This window comes from Bufo bufo, chromosome 10 (genome assembly GCF_905171765.1).
Source record: "Bufo bufo chromosome 10, aBufBuf1.1, whole genome shotgun sequence".
Classification (NCBI taxonomy): Eukaryota; Metazoa; Chordata; class Amphibia; order Anura; family Bufonidae; genus Bufo; species Bufo bufo.
This window is the reverse complement of record NC_053398.1, coordinates 106,009,435-106,034,163: the sequence shown is the minus strand read 5'-3', so window position 1 is coordinate 106,034,163 and position 24,729 is coordinate 106,009,435. Positions and strand designations below refer to the sequence as shown.

General features: G+C 44.7%; 1 protein-coding gene across 1 annotated transcript in view; it reads right to left on the bottom strand.

Moving 5' to 3' along the window:
* LPCAT2 (lysophosphatidylcholine acyltransferase 2) overlaps nucleotides 1-24,729 on the bottom strand; it is a 75,443-nt gene that overhangs the window by 26,991 nt on the left and 23,723 nt on the right. The window contains exons 3-10 of the mRNA XM_040409277.1: nucleotides 23,659-23,798; nucleotides 23,224-23,441; nucleotides 21,415-21,527; nucleotides 21,088-21,148; nucleotides 19,474-19,532; nucleotides 15,975-16,009; nucleotides 1,669-1,723; nucleotides 885-967 (exon numbers count right to left, since the gene is read on the bottom strand). Coding sequence (XP_040265211.1) covers nucleotides 885-967; nucleotides 1,669-1,723; nucleotides 15,975-16,009; nucleotides 19,474-19,532; nucleotides 21,088-21,148; nucleotides 21,415-21,527; nucleotides 23,224-23,441; nucleotides 23,659-23,798 — 764 coding nt within the window. The remainder of the gene's footprint in view (nucleotides 1-884; nucleotides 968-1,668; nucleotides 1,724-15,974; nucleotides 16,010-19,473; nucleotides 19,533-21,087; nucleotides 21,149-21,414; nucleotides 21,528-23,223; nucleotides 23,442-23,658; nucleotides 23,799-24,729) is intronic.

Genomic DNA, 24,729 nt, shown 5'->3' with positions numbered 1-24,729 from the left:
GAAATTAAACTTGCGAGCATGCAGCCTTGTTTGGGCCCAAAAGAGGTAAGGAATTTGTTTTTTGGGGTATTTTTTTCTCATCGTCACGGTCCGAGAGACACAATTTTTTATATTATTTTTCCGTCAAGTTTTTACTTCATTCACCGTGCAGGATAAATAACAGGTTGACTTCATACCTTTATGGATTATAATGGATGCAGCAATACCAATATAATCTTTCTTTAATTCTTTTCATTTTTAATAAAACACTGAGTATGGGGAACAAAGAGGGTTGTTGTTTTTTTTTTGTTTTGCTTTTGCTTAACTTTTTTAAAAACGTTCTGTAAACTTCCATTTTGTTTAACATTTTTTGAATCCCACTAGGGGAACTCAAACTAGATATTACTCTACAGTACTTGTGTGTACGGCCCCTGGGACTCCTCCATGCCATAATAATATGACACGGTGCAATGGTACAAATATTGATGACCTTTCCTCAGAATTGCTCATTAATACCAGATGGGTGGCGGCCAACGCCTGACATCCCTACTAACTATGCAGTGCACGGAGTTGGAAACAGACAGCTCCATACACTGTGTAGTGGCCATTGTGGGGTACTGCAGCTCAGCTCCCATTCAAGTGAATGGGAGCCGAGCTTAAGTACGTTGAAAACCACACAAAGTACAGAGCCTTCTGCTTCATACACTGTATAGCTTCTAAAGCCTTGGAGTGGGGGAGCTAGGTGTCAGGCACCCACCTATCGAATAGTGATGACCAATCCTAAGGATAGGTCATCAATATCTGTAGCCCCGACAGCCCCTTTAAAATTTGATTTGCATTTTCCTGCAAACATATTTTTAACAAATTCATTCAATAAGTAATATGAATTTGGATACTGTACATACCGTGCCATTACATCCCGAACATTGTTTGCATACAGAAAATAATCCTTCTTCTCCTCTTCAGAGGGGACATAAACAGGCAGAAACTAGGAGAAGATAAAGCCAAGTTAAACAGGAATACTCTACTACATATATTGAGCCTGAATTCTGGGGAACACGCTGTATGCCCCAGTTATTAAGTGCCTTAGACATAATTTGTGCCTCTTTTGGCAAGTTAGTGTGGCTTTTTGGGGGTGGGATTTAGATAAAAGAGGTGTGGCTTAAAGGGGTTGTCTCACTTCAGCAAATAGCATCTTTTATGTAGAGAACGTTAATACAAGGCACTTCCTAATGTATTGTGATTGCCCATATTGCTTCCTTTGCTGGCCGGATTCATTTTTCCATCACATTATACATTGCTCGTTTCCAGGGATTACGACCACCCTGCTATCCAGCACAGTGGCCATGCTCGCACACTATATTAAAAAAAGCACCAGCCTATGTGAGCGCCCACGGTCCTGGTGTGCAAGCACGGCCACCACTGATGGATTGCAGGGTGATCGTAACCGTGGAAACGAGCAGTGTAGGAAGTGATGGAAAATGAATCCAGCCGGCAAAGGAAGCAATATGGACAATCACAATACATTAGTAAGTGCCTTGTATTCACTTTCTCTAACTGTGTACCAAAATTGCGCCAGTAATAATGGTATAAATTCGACCAAATTAATCAGCCCGTGATAAATCTTCTATAGCACATCTGCTCCCTTATATTCCATAGATACTCTTAACCTACGGACTGCTTTCTTACCTCTACTTCTACATTGGTACAGACTTGACACACAGTCATGAGTAGAAGCTTTGCCCTGAAAATTACAAATAAAAGATGAAAAATTAATAATTGCACATTAATAACTGGACATTTATAGAGAGGGCCCTCTGCTTAGGACTCGCCAGAGCAGAAAGCCACTACTGAGCAATGGTTCTCGCTCTGCTGGACTTTGGTCATTCATGTAACACATGTCATTTACCTACTTGTCTGATAAATTGAAGGGGGGGGGCACCATTAATCGTTATTTTAATATAATTCAGCATGAAAAAATGAGTAAGGCTACTTTCCCACTTGCGTTGTGAAGATCCAGCAGGAACTGCCTGCCGGATCCGGAAATCCATGTGCAAACGGATAGCATTTGTAGACTGATCCGGATCCGTCTAACAAATGCATTGAGACACCGGATCCGTCTCTCCGGTGTCATCCGGAAAAACGGATCAGGTATTTATTTATTTTTTGCATTTTTAAAGGTCTCCGTTTTGCCTTAACACTTGGCGCCGGATCCGGCATTAACGCATTTCAATGGAAAATAATTCTGGATCCGGGCATTCGGGCAAGTGTTCCGAAATTTTGGTTGGAGAAAATGCCGCAGCATGCTGCGGTATTTTCTCCAGCCAAATACCGTAAGAGTGACCGAACTGAAGACATCCTGGTGCACACTGAACGGATTGCTCTCCATGCAGAATGCATTAGGATAAAACTGATCATTTTTTTCCGGTATTGAGCCCCTAGGACGGAACTCAATACCGGAAAACTTTAATGCTAGTGTGAAAGTACCCTTACTTTTGAATTTACTTTCTGTTACAAAAATTCTCCAGGTGTGAGGTATTCTCTTTACTTCATTATAATGGCGCCCCAGGTGTTTATTGTGTATAGTAATGCGCATATTCATCTACTTAACTTAAAGGGGTTGTCTCACTTCAGCAAATGGCATTTATCATGTAGAAAAAGTTAATACAAGGCACTTACTAATGTATTGTGATTGTCCATATTGCCTCCTTTGCTGGCTGGATTCATTTTTCCATTACATTATACACTGCTCGTTTCTATGGTTACCACCACCCTGCAATACAGTGGGGGTTGTGTTTGCACATTATAGGAAAAAGCTCCAGCCTATGCGCTCTCCCATGGTCCTGGCCACCAGAGAGGCCAACATTTTTTCCTATAGTGTGCAAGCACGACCACCACTGATGGATTACAGGGTGGTCGTAACCATGGATTCGAGCAGTGCATAATGTGATGGAAAAATGAATCCAGCCGGCAAAGGAAGCAATATGGATAATCACAATACGTTAGTAAGTGCCTTGTGTTAACTTTCTCTACATGATAAATGCCATTTGCTGAAGTGAGACAACCCCTTTAATGAGTATGGTGGCGCATGCTCAGTTCCATCCATCAACTGCCACCAGTTGTATCTTCTCCCCCCCCCCGAAAGGACACGTACCCCAAGCTGTAATAGAGAGAGAGCATTAGCAGAAAGGGCATGCCCCCTGAGCAGCCACCAATTGGAGCAATGAATGGGGAGATCTTGGGATCCATGTGAGGTACAGAACTGGTTCCTGCTTTGTTAGGCCTCATGCATACTACCATATTTTTGGTCCATGTCAGATCCACATTTTTTTTGCGGATCACACACAGATCCAATTATTTCTATGGGTCTGCAGAAAAAAAACTGATAGCACATGGATATCAATGCACTTTGAAGGAGTTTTCCTGTAATAATGCTAATAGTGCTCCCCCTGCCTGCTTCCATAAAAAGAAGAATCATAATTACCCGTCAGCACCGCTCCAATCCTCCATGCTGCCTCCCGCATGTCCATGTACTGGTCCTCATGCAGTGTTCACATCCGCCGCAGCATGGACATGGTCACATGCTCCACTGCAGCCAATGACTGGCTTCAGAGGCGACGTGCTTGCGGCCATATCACTGCTGAAGCCAGTCATTGGCTGCAGCAGAGCATGTGACCATGTCCATGCTGCGGCGGATGCTAATACTGCACAGGGACCGAAACATGGACATGCGGGAGGCAGAGCGGAGAACAAAAGTGGAGGACATGGGTATGTATAAATCCTCTATTTATGTAGGCAGGCTGGGGCAGTTGCTAAAAAATAATTATTGCTGGAGAACCCCTTTAACCCCTTCCCGCCCTGCACTGTAATAGCATGTAGCAGAAAGCACCTAGTTATTGCAAGCTGCTGTACTTTTATGCCACAGTGATGGAACGGGCTAAGGGGCTGTGTACACGCCATCACTTGATGCAGTCATAGATAATTCCATTTCCAGAAGCTTAACCCCTTAGATGGCAGGGTCAATGCTGACCATGGTAACTAACTAGTTAGAGAGGGGGGGTCCCCTCTCTCAATCTATTCCCCCTGCGATGTGATCGTAGGGTGCCAATGGGTTGCCAAGGCAGCCTTTGGCATGACCTAATAGGCTACAATACACTGCAATACCAAACTGTTGTAGTGTATCGTATGGCTGATCAAAGGATTGTAGCTTCAAGTCCCCTATTTGAACCTTTCAAGTTGGGGAGTTGAAAACTTTTTTTCCGCTTATAAGTGCCTTAATTTGTGTCCGTAACGATCTCTAGGATATGCCACCACTTTATGACCTCCAGGATCCCCACCAATTCTTGAAATGAGGGGTCCGCAGTGTTGATATAGGGGCTGATTACAGTTTCTTGCGCAGACAGGTACAGGGCAGTGCAGCTGCGCAAGGAAAACTTGGAAGGGGACGATTTACCACTGCAGCCCCTCAGGATCGGTGGTGATTCCAGATGTCGGACCATCCACTATGGCATATTCCAGCAATGTGCCATCACTTTATAAGATGAGAATAACCCTTACATATATATATCAGTAATGCACAGACACCTAACAAATCAGTGCCCCCCGGTTCAAGCGCTTAGATAAGGTTCTCTCTTGCAAATCTTCCACACAAGTAGAAACAAGCCGAGAAATAAAGCTGGAAGGCGACCAAAACTCCAGGGGCAGAGCGAGAAGCACAGTGCAATGCAGACACTGAAATCACCATCACGTCATCAGAAAAGTATTCAGGGAAGCTACAATATTGGCTAATACATGATACATAGAGTAGATTTACTATCTTGATAGAAGTTTGTTTTGCAATTTTAATTATTTTTAAGAATGTTTTTAACAAAGTGTAAGGCCTCTTGCACACGACCGTATGGCTTTTTCTGTATTTTGCAACCAGTTTTTCATAGATCCGTTGTTCAGTTTTTTGTTTCCGTTTCGTAGTTCCGCAAAAAATCTCCGTATGCGAGCCGTTGTTTGCGGATCGCAAACAGAAACATAACATTTTTAATCATTAATGTAATGTACAGTAATGTGTTTTAACAGTATACACATGGGCAAAGATATACACATGGGAAAAGTGGGCATGGATCCGCAAAATATGGATGACATACGGATGTGTTCCTTATGCATTCCGTATTTTTTGCGGACCCATTGACTTGAATGGAGCCACGGATTGTTATTTGCAGGCAATAATAGGACAAGTTCTATCTTTCATTGGAACGGATATATGTAAATATGGAAATGGAATGCATAAGAAATACTTTTTTTTTTTTTGCGGAACCATTGAAATGAATGGTTCCGCATACAGAATCCGCAAAAACGGAATGGAAACAGAAAAAAAAAGGGCTAAAGGCAGATGCAAGAGGCCTAAAGGCAGGTGTAAAAAGAAGGAAAGCAACGTTGTATCTGCAGAGAGCAATGTGTACACTGTAGGAAAGCGCAAGGGGCCGCCATTGACGGAAGATATGTGTCATGAGGTTCCTTGCCTCGGTGAGGTAAGAGCCGGTAACTTTAAGTGTCAGCGGCAGCTAGTTCTGACTGACACTATTGGTTATTTAGTGTGGCTGTAAAGCCGATCCGGGCCGGCTCTTACTGGGAGCAGCCAAAGTGCAGGGTGGGTAGCTGTTCCCCACGTTCCAGGCCGGGTTTTGGTTAGGGATATAAAACCTAGCCAGCAGTCTCAGCTGGGTGTGGATTATCCTCCATTTCACTGTGAATCTGTGGTTTGAGATCTGCATGATATGTGCCGTACTAAAGGGCTGAGAGACGCATTGCTGGGAAGCAGGCCCTAAAGCCTGTTGGGGACTGCTACTGCCAAAACCGCTGACAAGGTAAATGCTTTTTGTTCTGTGGACTTGTTATGGTGTGAATAAACACCAAGATGACGAACGGTCATTTTTGTTTATGTGTGAATAAACACTGCATTGTTTAAGTCAAAGACTTTGTTTTTGCCTCTGTACTGCGTCCGCTAATCTGCCTACATGAGCGAATCCCCACAATTGGTGGAGGATGCGGACAAACGCAGTGAAGGAAAATTTTTGTTTTTCCCCCGGCACAAGTGCATGTCCTACATTAAGCCGGCAAGGTTACGTCCCGTGTCCCCTGACAAAATGGAGGCGGTCGTGAAAGCCCTTGTGGAGGCTAACAAGCAGCAACAAGAAACGAACCAGCTGCTATTACAACATGTTATGGCATTGAAAGCGGCAGGAGCGTCCCAGAACATCCACGATGCCCGGAAAGCTGTCCGCGCGGCGATTCCTAAGATGACCCCCTCGGATGACGTCGAGACCTTGTGTTCGAAAAGGTGGCCGTAGGGGAAAAGTTACCCCGAGACCAGTGGGCTGAGGTTGTTGCTCCGTTGATCTCCCCGATGATGAAACGGCCGACTACCCGACAGTAAAAGGTGAGATCCTGGCGAGACTCGGGGTGAATGTATTGGTCCGAGCTCAGCGGGTGCATCAGTGGGAATTTAACCCGGCTGAACCCGCCAGACCACAATATTATGATCTGCTGCACAGATTGCAAAAATGGCTGCAGCCTGACATATTGACTCCCGCTGCTATGTTGGATCGACTGTTGGCGGATGTGTTTTGGAGGGCTTTGCCGTACCCTCTCCAGCACTGGGTCGGCCAGGTGTTTCCAGTTAATGCCTTGGAGATGGTTGACCTGGTAGAGAGCTACCAGAGGCTACCAGAAATCTGCAGGGGGGTTTTTTTGGGAGGCGGCCAGTCAAACCCCGGAAATCTCCACTCCAAACCCAGCGGCTGGTGCCAGCCAAACCTGACCGGGACGCACCCCCTGCAGACCCAGCCCCGGTGGTCTTCTGGCGGTGCCACGAGTATACTGGCCGAAAAGTCGGAGTTGTCTGCATTCATGGGGACTTAAAGGACTATCCCACCACCTTGGTCTCTGTCAACGGTGGCCGGCAGGTGGATGCATGAGGTGGCCGTCGCCACAAAATTACCATACGAGTTAATAATTGGGAGAGAGTTTCCCGGCACTATGGCAGGATACCAAAGTTACCGATACCCGGGAGACAGATGTAACCCTAGCAGAGTAGCCGGCTCAGGGGGGAGACCAGAACCCTGGGAACCTGAGTCAGAAGGGCCAGCAGTAGGGGTGACCGCCACTTCGGTGGAAGATGGTGGGAGACGTGGAGGACTTGATGCCGGGTCCTGAGCTGGCAGACCTCAATGTCTCTGGGTATAATTTTGGTACAGCACAGCACCAGGACCCAACTGTCTCGAGCCTGGGAAAATGTGGTAAAAGTTGAGTGTGAGCCGCAACAACCGGGAGCAGAGTCTATGTTCCCCCGTTTTGTGGTTCAACAGGAGATGCTGTATCGGATAAATCAACTACGGGGTGAACATATTGAACAGCTGGTGGTGCCCAAGGCATATCGCAAGCTCGTGTAGTAGTTAGCCTACCAACATGTTCTTGGGGGACACCTGGACCAGCAGAAAACGCAGGACCGGATTCTACAGCGGTTCTACTGGCCCAGTGTGTTCAGAGGTGGAAGAGTATTGCAAGTCTTGCCCAACCTGCCAGATAACCAGCCCCCAGCCACATTTCCGCAGTCCCCTGGTCCCTCTCCCGAATATTGAGGTTCCATTCGGATCGCTATGGATCTCAAAGGCCCAGTACCGAAGTCCGCTAGAGGACACCAACACATCTTGGTCATCCTCGACTACACCACTCGGTACCCGGAGGCGGTGCCGCTGCGTCATACATCAGCCAAACTCATAGCTAAGGAGTTAATGGAGATGTTTTCCCGAGTGGGTCTGCCTAAAGAGGTTCTGACTGACCAAGGGACCCCGTTTATGTCTAAGGTCATGAGAGAACTCTGTAAGTTGCTCCACATAAAACAGTTGCGGACGTCAGTCTATCACCCGCAAACAAACGGCCTGGTGGAGAGGTTTAATCAAACATTAAAAAATATGTTAAAAAGAGTGGTGTCTAAGGATGGGAGGGACTGGGATCTTCTGCTGCCCTATCTCATGTTCGCAGTTCGAGAGGTGCCACAGGCCTCTACTGGGTTCTCGCCCTTCGAACTGCTATACGGCAGACACCCTCGCGGTCTGTTGGACGTGGCCAAAGAGGCGTGGGAACGACAACCCACACCGCACAGAAGTGTTGTTAAGTACGTCACCCAGATGCAAGGAAGGATGGAAACAGTGTTACCTCTGGTTAGGGAGCATATGGAGGCAGCGCAGCGAGCCCAGAGTAGGGTCTATAATCGGCAGGCTCGGGTCCGGAACTTTAACCCGGATGATCGGGTTTTGGTGCTGGTACCAACCGTAGACAGTAAGGGTGCTGGTACCAACCGTAGTCAGTAAGTTCCTAGCTAGGTGGCAGGGGCCCTACGAGGTACTTGAAAAAATTGGAGAGGTAGATTACAAGGTACATCAGCCGGGGAGGCGAAAGCCGGAGCAGGTGTACCATGTGAATCTGCTCAAACCCTGGAAAGATAGGGAAACCTGTACGGAAGACAGCCCACGTCCAGGGTTTCTAGGGGAAGCGGATTTGGTCCCTCTGTCTGAAGCAAGGGAAGCGGCTGCCACAGTGAAAATTGCTGACGGCCTCTCCTCTAAACAGGCTCAGGAAGCCAGGGAGTTCATTAGTCGGAACACGGATGTGTTCTCGGACCTTCCTGGACGCACTTCCCTAATCTGACATGACATTATCACTGAGCCTCAGGCAAAAGTCCGGTTAAAACCATACAGGGTACCAGAGGCTCGGCGACAAGCCATCGCGAAGGAAGTGCAGCTACACTGCGTGCAGAATTATTAGGCAAATGAGTATTTTGACCACATCATCCTCTTTATGCATGTTGTCTTACTCCAAGCTGTATAGGCTCGAAAGCCTACTACCAATTAAGCATATTAGGTGATGTGCATCTCTGTAATGAGAAGGGGTGTGGTCTAATGACATCAACACCCTATATTAGGTGTGCATAATTATTAGGCAACTTCCTTTCCTTTGGCAAAATGGGTCAAAAGAAGGACTTGACAGGCTCAGAAAAGTCAAAAATAGTGAGATATCTTGCAGAGGGATGCAGCACTCTTAAAATTGCAAAGCTTCTGAAGCGTGATCATCGAACAATCAAGCGTTTCATTCAAAATAGTCAACAGGGTCGCAAGAAGCGTGTGGAAAAACCAAGGCGCAAAATAACTGCCCATGAACTGAGAAAAGTCAAGCGTGCAGCTGCCAAGATGCCACTTGCCACCAGTTTGGCCATATTTCAGAGCTGCAACATCACTGGAGTGCCCAAAAGCACAAGGTGTGCAATACTCAGAGACATGGCCAAGGTAAGAAAGGCTGAAAGACGACCACCACTGAACAAGACACACGTTCCTGGAGGGAAACGCCAAATGGAAAAGGATTTAGGAAAACTAGAAGAATGGTCAGAACTCTGGAAACTGAAATTTAATGTGGATAAGTGCAAGATAATGCACCTGGGGCGTAAAAACCCAAGGGCAGAATATAGAATATTTGACACAGTCCTGACCTCAGTATCTGAGGAAAGGGATTTAGGAGTAATTATTTCAGAAGACTTAAAGGTGGGAAGACAATGTAATAGAGCAGCACGAAATGCCAGCAGAATGCTTGGATGTATAGGGAGAGGTATAAGCAGTAGAAAGAGTGAAGTGCTTATGCCGCTGTACAGAACACTGGTGAGACCTCACTTGGAGTATTGTGCGCAGTACTGGAGGCCATATCTCCAGAAGGATATAGATACTCTAGAGAGAGTTCAGAGAAGAGCTACTAAACTAGTACATGGATTGCAGGATAAAACTTACCAGGAAAGGTTAAAGGACCTTAATATGTATAGCTTGGAAGAAAGAAGAGACAGAGGGGATATAATAGAAACTTTTAAATACATAAAGGGAATCAACTCGGTAAAGGAAGAGAGCATATTTAAAAGAAGAAAAACTACCACAAGAGGACAGAGTTTTAAATTAGAGGGGCAAAGGTTTAAAAGTAATATAAGGAAGTATTACTTTACTGAGAGAGTAGTGGATGCATGGAATAGCCTTCCTGCAGAAGTGGTAGCTGCAAATACAGTGAAGGGGTTTAAGCATGCATGGGATAGGCATAAGGCCATCCTTCATATAAGATAGGGCCGGGGGCTATCCATAGTATTCAGTATATTGGGCAGACTAGATGGGCCAAATGGTTCTTATCTGCCGACACATTCTATGTTTCTATGTTTAAGCTGAAACGTCAAGACTGGGCCAAGAAATATCTCAAGACTGATTTTTCTAAGGTTTTATGGACTGATGAAATGAGAGTGAGTCTTGATGGGCCAGATGGATGGGCCCGTGGCTGGATTGGTAAAGGGCAGAGAGCTCCAGTCCGACTCAGACGCCAGCAAGGTGGAGGTGGAGTACTGGTTTGGGCTGGTATCATCAAAGATGAGCTTGTGAGGCCTTTTCGGGTTGAGGATGGAGTCAAGCTCAACTCCCAGTCCTACTGCCAGTTTCTGGAAGACACCTTCTTCAAGCAGTGGTACAGGAAGTCTGCATCCTTCAAGAAAAACATGATTTTCATGCAGGACAATGCTCCATCACACGCGTCCAAGTACTCCACAGCGTGGCTGGCAAGAAAGGGTATAAAAGAAGAAAATCTAATGACATTGTTCACCTGATCTGAACCCCATTGAGAACCTGTGGTCCATCATCAAATGTGAGATTTACAAGGAGGGAAAACAGTACACCTCTCTGAACAGTGTCTGGGAGGCTGTGGTTGCTGCTGCACGCAATGTTGATGGTGAACAGATCAAAACACTGACAGAATCCATGGATGGCAGGCTTTTGAGTGTCCTTGCAAAGAAAGGTGGCTATATTGGTCACTGATTTGTTTTTGTTTTGTTTTTGAATGTCAGAAATGTATATTTGTGAATGTTGAGATGTTATATTGGTTTCACTGGTAAAAATAAATAATTGAAATGGGTATATATTTGTTTTTTGTTAAGTTGCCTAATAATTATGCACAGTAATAGTCACCTGCACACACAGATATCCCCCTAAAATAGCTAAAACGAAAAACAAACTAAAAACTACTTCCAAAAATATTCAGCTTTGATATTAATGAGTTTTTTTGGGTTCATTGAGAACATGGTTGTTGTTCAATAATAAAATTAATCCTCAAAAATACAACTTGCCTAATAATTCTGCACTCCCTGTAATGCTACAGCTAGGTGTCATTGAGGAGTCAAAAAGTGAATAGGCCAGTCCGATAGTCTTAATACCCGAGCCGGATGGGACATTGCGCTTCTGTAACAACTTCCGCAAACTGAAAGAGGTGTCCAAGTTTGATGCATATCCCATGCCCCGAGTAGATGAGCTTATTGAGAAGTTAGGTCAAGCCCGGTATTTTTCTGTGTTGGACCTCACCAAAGGGTACTGGCAGGTACCCTTGACAGAAGCTACCAAGGTAAAAATGGCTATCATGCCAGAGGGGCTGTATCAGTACAAGGTATTACCCTTTGGTCTGCATGGCGCTCCCACCACGTTTCAAAGGCTAATGGATATTGTACTCCGTCCTCATCGTCGGTATGCTTCGGCGTACCTGGACGATATCGTTATCCACAGCACCGACTGGGAAAGTCACCTACCTAAAGTACAGGCTGTAGTGGACTCTCTTAGGAAGGCTGGCTTAACCGCTAACCCCAAAAAGTGCGCGATAGGGTTAGAAGAGACCAAGTACCTGGGGTATGTAATTGGGCACGGAATTATTAAACCTCAGGTAAACAAAATTGAGACAATTCGGAATTCGCCATAACCGGTCACTACTCGGCAAGTAAAGTCGTTCCTAGGAATTGTGGGATACTATATGAAGTTTGTCCCCCACTTTGCTACAGTCGCTGCACCATTGACAGGCCTTTTGAAGGGACGGAAATCAGTGATGGTCCACTGGAATGAGCAGGCGGAAAAAGCTTTCTCCGCTCTGAAGTCGCCCCTATGTGGCTCCCGGGTGTTGGTTACGCCAGACTTCAAGAGGGAGTTTGTTGTATAGACCGATGCCTCTGAACTGTACTCTCTCAGGACATCAATGGGGAGGAACATCCCGTTTTTTTTTCCTGAGCCGCAAACTTACCCCAGCCGAGACTAGGTACAGTATAGTGGAGAGAGAGTGCCTGGCCATCAAGTGGGCACTCGAGTCTCTCTGCTATTATCTGTTGGAGAGAAAGTTCCATCTGGTAACCGTCCACTCCCCTCTCAAGTGGATGAGCCAAGCCAAAGAGAGAAATGCTCGGGTCACCAGGTGGTTTTTTGTCTCTACAGAACTTCAAGTTTTCAGTGGAACATAGTGCAGGCAGGTTACAGGGAAATGCAGATGCCCTGTCCCGGGTACACTGTCTGGCGGGTGTTCACCCCCTCAGGGTTGAACAAAGGGGGGAGGTATGTAGGAAAGCGCAAGGGGCCGTCATTGACGGAAGATATGTGTCACCGAGGTTCCTGGCCTTGATGAGGTAAGAGCCGGTAATTTTGAGTGTCAGCGGCAGCTAGTGCTGACTGACACTTTCGGTTATTTAGTGTGGCTGTAAAGCCGATCCGGCTCTTACTGGGAGCAGCCAAAGTGCAGGGTGGGTGGCTGTTCCCCACGTTCCAGGCCGGGTTTTGGTTAGGGATATAAAACCCAGCCAGCAGTTTCAGCTGGGTATGGATTATCCTCCATTTCACAGTGAATCTGTGGAGTCTCTGTGGTTTGAGATCTGCATGATATGTGCCGTACTAAAGGGCTGAGAGACGTATTGCTGGGAAGCAGGCCCTAAAGCCTGCTGGGGACTGCTACTGCCAAAACCGCTAACATGCCAGTTCTGTGGACTTGTCATGGTGTGAATGAACACCAAGATGACGAATAAACACTGTGAATAAACACTGCATTGTTTAAATCAAAGACTTTGTTTTTGCCTCTGTACTGCGTCCGCTAATCTGCCTACCAGAGTGAATCCCCACAATACCGGCAGGTGTCTCCCACCTAGGAGGCGTTTGTCCAATAAGGCTCTGTTCTCATCTGAGTTGGAGGCTCCATCAGGAGCCACCTTTGCAGATACCTTCACATTCAATGAAAAAAATAGCATCATCAAAACTACGGACACGACAGCAGAAGCCAATGTTCCCCATCATAAGTCAATGAGGTCTGTCATTTGCCTCTGGTGTCGGCTGTGTGATGGATCCATCACTGTATCAGGTTTTCCATTTATGATGGAAACCACAAAATGAATGTGAACAGAACATAAAAAAAATTAATAAATATGTAATGTTCTTTGGCAACATTACAGAGTAAATTTCACAGTGAATTGGTGGAGCAACAAGGGACAGGTACAAAACGTATTGTGCATCCATCTGCTAAACTTTAGGGACTGAGGGGGAAGGGGCATTCTGAAAAATAGGGGGCATCCACCCAAAAAATAGAGCTTGTCCAGCCCCTGGTAGATCGAAAGTAATGCAAATTGGATTGTATAGTAAAAATCCTTTAATCTGCCGAATCCTGATAAGGGGCCTCTGTCTGTGATTGCACTAATTTGCTGATTGATCCAATCATTCGTGCAACACAAAATATCATTTGTAGATTGCACATCACTGGGTATATAGGGGGGTGCTGCTGACAAACAATTGCACTAAAGATCGCTCATCTCCATAAAGATGCTCTGTCAGGTTGGAGAGAACTTTATTTTTTATTTTTTATTTTAGCACAAGGCAGCAACATAACAAAATATGAAAAAAGTGAAAGGGTCTGAGGACTTTCCGAATGCAATATACAGTGCCTTAAAAAAGTATTCCTACCCCTTGTATTTTTCCACATATCTTCATGTTAAAATACATTAAAGTTTGTGGTTGTATTAGGATTTTATGTGATAGAGCAGGGATACTTAACCTGCGGCCCTCCAGCTGTTGCAAAACTAAACCTCCCAGCATGCCCTAATAGCTGTAGGCTGTCCAGGCATGCTAGAGTTGTAGTTTTGCAACAGCTGGAGGGCCGCAGGTTGGGCATCCCTGTTACAGACCAACACAAAGTGGCAAGTATGTGCAAAGTTAAAAGAAATTGATACATGGTTTTCAAAATTTTTAAGAAATAAATAAAAATTGGAAAAGTGTGGGGTGCATTTGTATTCAGCCCCCTGTACTCTGATGCCCCTAAATAAAATCCAGTGTCACCAAATGCCTATTAGTCGTGTACTCCACAAATCTGGCCTTTATAGAAGAGTGGCAAGAAGAAAGCCATTTTTGAAAGCAAGCCATAAGAAGACCTGTTTGTAGTTTGCCACAAGCCATGTAGAGGACACAGCAAACGTGTGGAAGAAGCTGCTCTCGTCAGATGAGACCAAAGTCAAACTTTTTAGCCTAAAGGCAAAATGCTAGGTGTGGTGGAAGACTAAGGCCCCTTTCACACGGGCGAGTTTTCCGCGCGGGTGCAACGCGTGAGTTGAACGCATTGCACCCGCACTGAATCAGGACCCACTCATTTTTATGGGGCTGTTCACATGAGCGGTGATTTTCACGCATCACTTGTGCGTTGCGTGAAAATTGCAGCAAGCTTTATTTTGTGCGTTTTTCACGCAACGCAGGCCCCATAAAAGTGAATGGGGCTGCGTGAAAATCGCAAGCATCCGCAAGCAAGTGCGGATGCGGTGCGATTTTCACGCACGGTTGCTAGGTGACGATCGGGATGGGGACCCGATCTTTATTATTTTCCCTTATAACATGGTTATAAAAGGTAAAATAATAGCATTCTGAATACAGAATGCATAGTACAATAGCGCTGGAGGGGTTAAAAAATAAAATAAAAAATAATTTAACTCACCTTAATCCACTTGCTCGTGCAGCCGGCATCTCTTTTGTCTTCTTTGCTGTGTACAGGAAAAGGAACTGCGGTGACGTCAGTCCGGTCATCACATGGTCCATCACATGATCCATCACCATGGTAAAAGATCATGTGATGGACCATGTGACGACCTGAGTGACGTCACCACAGGTCCTTTTCCTGTACACAGCAAAGAAGAGATGCCGGCTGCGCGAGCAAGTGGATTAAGGTGAGTTAAATTTTTTATTTACATTTTTTTAACCCCTCCAGCGCTATTGTACTATGCATTCTGTATTAAGAATGCTATTATTTTCCCTTATAACCATGTTATAAGGGAAAATAATACAATCTACAGAACACCGATCCCAAGCCCGAAGTTCGGGTTTGGGTACCAAACATGCCGATTTTTCTCACGCGCGTGCAAAACACATTACAATGAAAATCGCGCATGTTCCCGCAACGCCCGTGTGAAAGAGGCCTAACTCTGCACATCACCCTGAACACACAGTGAAACATGGCGGTCGCACATCATGCTGTGGGGATGCTTTTCTTTGGCAGGGACAGGGAAGCTGGTCAGAGTTGATGGGAAGATGGATAAATACAGGGCAATCCTGGAGGAAAACCTGTTAGAGGCTGCAAAAGACTTGAGACTGGGGTGATGGTTCACCTTCCAGCAGGACAATGACCCTAAACATACAGCCAGAGCTACAATGGAATGGTCTAGATCAAAGCATATTCATATGTTAGAATGGTCCAGTCAAAGTCTAGACTTCAATCCCGTTGAGAATCTGTGGCACGACTTGAAATTGACTTTTCACAGACGTTCTCCATCTAATCTGACTGAGCTGGAACTATTTTACAGAGAAGAATGGGCAAAAATGTCAGCCTCTAGATGTGCAAAGCTGGTAGAGACATACCCCAAAAGACCTGCAGCCAAGGTGGTCTTACAAAGTATTGACTCAAGGGAGCTGAATACAAATGCATGCCACACTTTCCAGATTTTTATTTATTAAAGATTTAGAAAAAAGTTCAAGGGGTAGAAATATTTTTCAAGGCACTATATATATATATATATATATACATACATACATACACACACACTATATTCATGTACAGAGCAATGTATATGCAGTTACTTTCCACCACTTGATACCTACACAGTGTATCCTTGCCATGTCCAGGTGACTGTATCCTACAGGAACAAAATATAAATTTTTCAATACTTGTAAATTAACGATTATTAGGTCGTGATGTAAATGACCCATGTATACTGAGGCACATGAGCTGTAGTAAGGGAGAGCTTGGAGGGTCGCTTTAAAGGGAACCTGTCACCAGGATTTTGTGTATAGAGCTGAGGACATGGGTTGCTAGATGGCCGCTAGCACATCCGCAATACCCAGTCCCCATAGCTCTGTGTGCTTTTATTGTGTAAAAAAAAAACTAAAAACGATTTGATCCATATGCAAATTACCCTGAGATGAGTCCTGTACGTGAGATGAGTCCAGCGTGAAGGAGCCCAGCACCGCCCCGCATCCTCAGAATCTCCAGACGTCAGAAAGCCAGAGCGCCGTAATCTCACGATGCGCGAGTTAGCATCGCATCGCGAGATTACGGCGCTCTAGCTTTCTGAAGTCGGGGAGCAAGGAGGAGATTCGGAGGATGCGGGGCGGTGCTGGGCTCCTTCACGCTGGACTCATCTCACGTACAGGACTCATCTCAGGTTAATTTGCATATGGATCAATTCGGTTTTTTTACACAATAAAAGCACACAGAGCTATGGGGACTGGGTATTGCGGATGCGCTAGCGGCCATCTAGCAACCCATGTCCTCAGCTCTATACACAAAATCCCAGTGACAGGTTCCCTTTAAGCAACCTTGAGTTTCCTGTGACCCTGCATAGTAGAGGGTGGAGGGTCAGCAATCACTGGCAGACACTACAGAATACAGGCGCAGACATAACCGTAGAGAGGGGGAGCTGTATTTTGTTAGTGACTTATAGTAAGTTATTACAGAAATGTTTAACTAAGGTTGCATGTTTTAATGACAAATCCACTTGAAGTCTTACTCATCTGAACAGTGGCGACTCTAGGATCAATATATAGGGGGGGCACAGAAGATACACAGTCAAAAATGGGGGGGCACTAATAATTTTCACCAGCTAATCATACTACTCAAAAATACTAAAGCAGCCGCTTCCCCTGCAGCTATGCCCCTGGCGCCGGAGTAATATAATTAAGGGGTATCAGGGTACTTTGGTTGTAATATAACTCAGGAGGTCTATCAGGCATTATACAGTGTTAATATAGCTTACATTACCCCTGTATTACGTCCCTGATAGGATAGAACTCCTTAGTTATGTTACCCCTGTATAATGTACCCTGATACCCCTTAGTTATATAACTGAGGGGTATCAGGGGACATTATGGGTAATATTATAACTAAGGGGTATCAGGGTACATTATGGGTAATATTATAACTAAGGGGTATCAAGGTACATTATACAAGGGTAATATAACTCAGGAGGTCTATCAGGCATTATACAGTGTTAATATAGCTTACATTACCCCTGTGTAATGTACCCTGATACCCCTTAGTTATATTATATAACTAAGGGATATCAGGGTACATTACACAGGGGTAATATAACTGAGGGGTATCAGGGTACATTATACAGGGGTAATGTAAGCTATATTAAAACTGTATAATGCCTGATAGACCTCCTGAGTTATATTACCCTTGTATAATGTACCTTGATACCCCTTAGTTATAATATTACCCATAATGTACCCTGATACCCCTTAGTTATAATATTACCCATAATGTCCCCTGATACCCCTCAGTTATATAACTAAGGGGTATCAGGGTACATTATACAGGGGGTAATATAACTTATATTACCACCGTATAATGCCTGATAGGCCTCCTGAGTTATATTACCCCTGTATAATAATGTACCCTGATACCCCTTAGTTATATGACCCCGCCGTGATCATATAACTAAGGGGTATCCGGGTACATAATTATACATGGTAATTTAACTCAGGAGGCCTATCAGGCATTATACGGTGGTAATATAAGTTATATTACCCCCTGTATAATGTACCCTGATACCCCTTAGTTATATTACCCCCTGTATAATGTACCCTGATTACCCTCAGTTATATAACTGAGGGGTATCAGGGGACATTATGGGTAATATTATAACTACGGTGTATCAGGGTACATTATACAAGGGTAATATAACTGAGGAGGACTCAGTGCTATCAGGGGACATTATACAGGGGTCCTTGGTTATATTACCCCTGTATAATGTGCCAATTATACCCTAAGTTATAGGGGTAACCGTATCATCAGGGACAGGTTGAGGAGGGGCTGGGCGCAAACCAAGCAGGAGGGAGGGCAGGCCATGAGGCGAGGTACTAGGTAGTGGGGGTATAGGGGTACATACTTTTTTAAAAACTTTTTAGCAATAGCAGGAGCAGAGAGAACTCAGAACAAGAACAAAGTCCGTTTGCGCGCTCGGGCAGCCACGCAGCAGCGCAGCTTTACGTGTTGACGACTGTGACGTCAAGTCGTCAACTCGTCTCTGCGGCTGCCACACTCCCAGCCTGCGCCCGCCCTGCACGAGTCCGCTGGGTCCGAACGCTGCCCCCACCACGGCACAACCCCATCTGTCATGTGACTCTCAGACGACAGACTGACTGTATGTATCTATCTGTGTGCAGCAGCAGCAGCGCAGCAGCGATTAGCGAATCAGCGGGGGGGCACCCGGGGGGGCAAGGAATGACCTGGGGGGGGCAATTGCCCCCCCTTGCCCCCCTGTAGCGACGCCACTGCATCTGAACCACGCAGAATAGACATATTGTGCAGAGGTTTCCACACTTCTGCTTAAAGGAGTTTTCTGGAAGTAGAATATTGATATCCTATCCTCATGATAAGGGGACGTTCACACAATGGCTTTTACAGTGGAATTTTGTCGGCGTGCCGAAATTTTGCCGGAGACTCACTGCATCCTTTCTGCCTCCTATACATCTCAATGGGAGGCAGCACTGAGGATCGCGGAGCAGCGGCTGCCTCCCATTGTGATGTACAGGAGGGAGAAAGGTCACTGCCAATGGCAGTCCACACCAAAATTCTGCTGTAAAATCCATTGTGTGAATGTCCCTTGAGTCGTCAGTATCTGATCAGTGAGGGTCAACTCCTGGCATCTTCAGTGAGCACTGCTGTCTCTTTCTAGGTCAGTGATGTCATGTTAATCGCTCACATGGCTTATTTGCAGCTCAGTCCCATTTAAGTAAATGGGCCTGGGCTGCAATACCAAGCATAGCCACTATACAATGTATGGCGCTCTACTTGGTATGCTGTGAGAAGGCCACAGAGCTCAACGGAGGCTTCTTCAAAACTGATCGGAGGGGGGTGCCAGATGTCGGACTGCTACAAATCAGATATTGGTGAAATATCCTGATCTATCCTTATCATACTTCCAGAAAATCCCTTTAATGCCAGATGAGTAGAGAATCCAGACTTAAAATATTTTCCATTTACATAACACAGTTGATATCATAAAACTGAAAGGGAAATACAGATTACGTGGCTCAGTTTAATCTCATACTCTAATATTAACATAGTGTTTCAAGTCCACGTCTCATTTCTTACCAAAGCGTTGGGATAACGAAGAACCACAGGCTGAACAGACACCAGGGGAAGAAACGCACCTAAAAACACAAATGAAAAAATTGCAATCTGCAGCATGCTGGATGCCACATTTCATAGCACTAACATGGTAATCCATGTGCTCTATATAGCAAATACTGCTGTCGCTTGTGAGCCGTTCTTCAGAGAATATCAAGATTAAAGCACATTGATACAAGCAATTAGTTTATTGTGTCGAGCCTCTAGTTTAACATTTACTAAGACTGGCTCAGTGGTCACTTGCAGCTCAGGGATATGTTACTGCTGAGGCCAGTAAGTGGCTGCAGCAGCGCCCTTAACCACAGGCAGGACATCACACTGTCAGTCCACAGGGGGCTGGAAGCAGTGGGGACAGGACCATCATCACCACTCCAGTGCTGAATAGATAAATGTTTTTTTTTTTTTTTTTTTTTTTTTAAACATTCAAGCCTTTAATTAAATTTGGTTCGGAGGTCAGACAACCTCTGTCACCCGGATCAACCCTGATTAAAACAATACCTACCTTTTATCTGTAGGTAGTAGTGTTGTGGAGAAATTTAAACTTTTATACATATGAGCTATTGGAGCACCAGGAGGTGGGCTTATGCAGTTTGAGCACCGCTTTAACGATGCCCCTGGTGCTCCATGCTGACGCCCCTCTCCTTAAAATCACTTCCCCCTCCCTTTAGATTGACAGTGCTAGACCTCTGAGATCTCACACCTGCACACCCGCTGTCTAGAACGGCGTGTGCGCACAAAATCTCGCCTTGATTCCGATGAGCGAAGATGCATATTGCGCACGCTACGTTCACGTCACTGAACCCAGAAGTGGCAGCATGGTCGGCTTGAAGCCGTTCTAGACAGCGAGTGCGCAGACTGTCAATCTAAAGGGTAGAAGGTGTGATTTTAATAAGAATGGTATCAGTATGGAGCACCAGGAGCGTCGCTGGAGCGGTGCTCGAACAGCATAAGCTCGCCTAATGGTGCTCCAACAGCTGATTAGCATATTTATAATAGTTCAAATTTCTCCACAACACTACTGCCTTCAGATAAAAGATAAGTATTGGTTTAATCAGCGTCAACAGCCCTACCAAGCTATATGCCTGGTTGTATAGGGTTGATCCGGGTGACATTTACTAAGTGCTTATTCTGCAGTCCAGGAACTAACTCTTCTGCATTTGATCCGAAACAAGCATAGAGCTTCCTTCCTTTTCTCTGTGCCGATGTCTTGATGAAAAGGCTGGCTGCCTGGCTCAGTTCATTTGCAAAGCTTACTTCCTTCTCTGTCTCTGCTTCAGCCATGACAGCGAAGGGGTCTGGCGAATCTACAGCACTGAGCCAGTCAGTCGCCTTCAAGCGTGTCACCAACAAAGAGATAGGGAGAAAGCTCCCCACTTGTGTCGGAGCAAATTCGAAAGTGGACCTTTCAGGACCAGCACTCATCAGAACATTGATGCAGATTTCATATTTAACGTATATTAGTACGTTTGATTAATTTCAATATTCGTAACAATTGAATGACTTTTTATGTCCTGAACAACCCCTTCATAACCTTAGAGATAAAGAAAAATACCTACCGATAAGATTACGCTTTCCTACCTGGTTTAAAGGAAATCAAACAAGAGCGATTGGTACAAGTTCCTTCAGGAAAAATTAAAACCTATCGAGAAAGAGATTTTGTGAAACGAGTATACGTTGTATTGTAAAAACAGCAAGTATAGCTAACGAAAAGAAGCTTGAGAAGCATAAAGACGTGTGGTCTTAAAGGAAACACTTCAAAAGCACAAGAGACAGAAGCCGAGAAAAGTATACAACCTACAGGAGGCTCCGAGAGGCACCAATAATGCTTTATGAAAGTTCAGTCCCCCCCCGAAGTGCAGTTTAGCAGGTTATGAATGTGCAACGTACATAAGGAAAATTGCAAACCTGGGGCCATTCGCCTCCTGACGTTGCTCGCTTTGTTATCTCTTTTATCGTGTTCCGCCGAGAATCAGGATCCACTCGTGACACCAATACAGGCTGAAGAGCACGAAAAATTCCTGCGATACAGGAATACATGAATGCCATAGCTAATAAACTGATAACTAATAAATAGTGCCATGACACCATTTCGTTCTGTAGGATTCTGTTTGATTAAAAAAAATACAGTGTATAAAATCTCAATGTAGGGCTCCATACATTCCTATGGATGCTATATTAAGTCAGTGAAGAAGCATTGCTACAATTTAAATGCTATGTACACCTTTGGGGACAATTTTTTATTATTATTGCATTGTACTTATTTTGAGCTAAAAAAAATGTTTTAATTGGTCTCTATTAAAAATATGGAATCCTTTTTTCTGTACATAGTTGAGATGCTGTAGTAGCAGCCTGTGAATTTTTTTTATCTTTTCCGTCAGACTAGGAGCGGACAGACTCCTTATCTCTGCTCTCTGACCTCCTAAACACTCATTATAGATCAATCCTTATCTTATTGATAAGAATGTGGCTTAAATAAGTGTTTATGACCTCTTAATAGTTTAGAGAAGAGGGTTATTAGAGCACAAAGTGAAAGTAAAAGTACCAGTCACACAGTTAAAATAAACAGTTAACCCTTTGTGACAGAATGGCTCAATATTTTTTATAAAAATCTATTGATATGATTTTTAGCCAAAAATGAGTTAAATGCAATCATAAACAAAAATTGCCTCCAAATGTGTACATAGCCTTTAAGGTGACTTTCCAGAGTGTATGGAGGATAGCTGCATTGATGTCTCCCATACACAGCACACAGACAGAAGTGGAGATCCTGCTCATCTATCTCTGTTTCCCACAACTACAAAAGCCACAGCATAGAGAACATATATAGCAGTGTTGAGCAGTGTAGATATGAATCCAGCACAGCGGTGAGATAGAAAGCCTACTAGAAGCAGCAGCAGTGCATGTGCTTATCTATCTGCAGCTGTTACATCCACCCCTCCTCTCTCTAATGGACTTCTATAGACAGTAGCTGTAACCTGTGTTCCTAGTCCTGTGTACAGGATTATCACCAAATTCAAAGTCAATGATCACTTGTACTATTGATTTATTAAAATAAAATTGAATCAGTACAGAGATCTCTCCCATCATCTATTTATCCCCAGGACTGTGACTGTGACGAGGGGACATCCTCTGCGTCTGGAGGAAAGAAGGTTTGTACACAAACATAGAAGAGGATTCTTTACGGTAAGAGCAGTGAGACTATGGAACTCTCTGCCTGAGGAGGTGGTGATGGTGAGTTCACTAAAAGAGTTCAAGAGGGGCCTGGATGTATTTCTGGAGTGTAATAATATTACAGGATATAGCTACAAGAGAGGGGTCGTTGATCCAGGGAGTTATTCTGATTGCCTGATTGGAGTCGGGAAGGAATTTTTTCCCCTAAAATTAGGAAAATTGTCTTCTACCTCACAGTTTTTTTTTTTTTTTTGCCTTCCTCTGGATCAACTTGCAGGATAACAGGCCGAAATGGATGGATATATGTATTTTTCAACATAAATTATGTTACTATGAAATATTAGTGTTAAAGAAGTTAGATGAGTTTAGGAAAAGGGGCTTGCTTTATGCCAGAAATTGCACCGCTCTGTCACCTGAATGGTCAATAATGGAGCTGTTTTTTAAAATCCCACACAACTTCTATAATTTACAAGTAAACAGATGAATAAAATACATAAAACTAAAAAAGGAAATGGTAAAAAAAATGATAAAAAAATTTCTTACTGCCAAATATAGGTACCGACATGTTTTCTGCTCTGGATACAGTGGAGGGCATGCCTGATGTGATAACTGCAATGCCATCAAAGAAGGAAGAGTGTGGAGCAACAACCATAATCGGTGCTTCTGAGGAGCTTGCAGGTTTTCCAATGACCCGAACATGAAATCCCATAGAAAAGAACAGCAGGCGTCCAAGGCAGCTAAGAAAATGCTTTGCAACATTTCTGAAAGGGATTTTACAAAAATAATTTAAATGACAGCAGAACTGTAATTTGTATATACTGTATGGTGCCCGTTCCTGTTCTCACAAGGGTGTGTGTCCCTACAGAGTCAGCACTGATTGGACAGTGTGTTGGGACACACCCTACTGACAAGAAGAATGGTAACACCTAGTTGTAGGCATGTACTTTTACTTCATTATAATATTTGCCCCACAGTTACCTCCTCCATCCTTTTATTGGCTCTGTGCTGTCTTTTGGAATGCAGCTGGTGACAATGACCGCGACCAACCAGGAGATTATAAGCACCGTCAAAAAGATAACAATTCGGAACGGCAGAATAAGGAGGCCACATATTACCATCTACAGGATAAGAAAAAAAATTATAGACATGTCAAATGAGAAAGCTCAGGTAGACATTTAGAAGCGGCGGTGGAAGCCTGCACCTCTACATAACTGCGGCGGATCCACCTCCAGTGCAGGGTTTTATTAAGGTCTAAAATGTGCCCCTAGATTTTATTTAGATAAAAGTGCGATTTTTGCTTCAAGAGGTTTTCCTGAGACTTGAAAATTGGTCAAGATCTGATTGTTATGGGGGGGGGGACGAACGACTCCAAGCCCCCCTGCCAATAAACTGCTGGAAGATACAACAGCGCTTGGGAAATCTCAGCAGTCTATTCCTAAGCCAGTGACATCATGTTCATCGGTCACATTGCCTTTGTGAAGCTCAGTCCCATTTAAATGAATGGGACTGAGCTTTAATACCAGGAACTGCCGCTATACAATGGTCAGTGCTGTGCTTGGCCTACTATGAAGAGGCCATAGTGCTTGTCTGAAGGCTATGGCTCCTTGAAACAGCTGATCGGTGAAGGTGATGAGAGTTGGACCCCACCGATCAAATAAGTCCTAGAAAACCCCTTTAAGATGTAGTGCACTGTCCACTATCAGTGTCAAGTTTTGGTTTAAACCAGACGTTGCCAACCTTGTCCAGCTCACAAAACAGTTTTAAAGAGGTTATCCAGGAAAAGATATCCTCAGAATTGGTCATCAATGTCAGATCTGCAGGGATCCAAGTCCTGCAACCTCTGCCAATCAGCTGTTAGGAGAGGCCGGGCACTCCGCGAGCACCACCGGCTCTTCCTAGGCCATGTGATATCACCGTACATCGATTACATGGTCTAGTTGCAGCTCGGCCCCATTCAAATCAATAGGGCTGAGCTGCAATACCAAGCACAGCCACTATACAATGTACAGCGCTGTGCTTGGAAATCTGCCGGGAGCCACCGCGTTCACC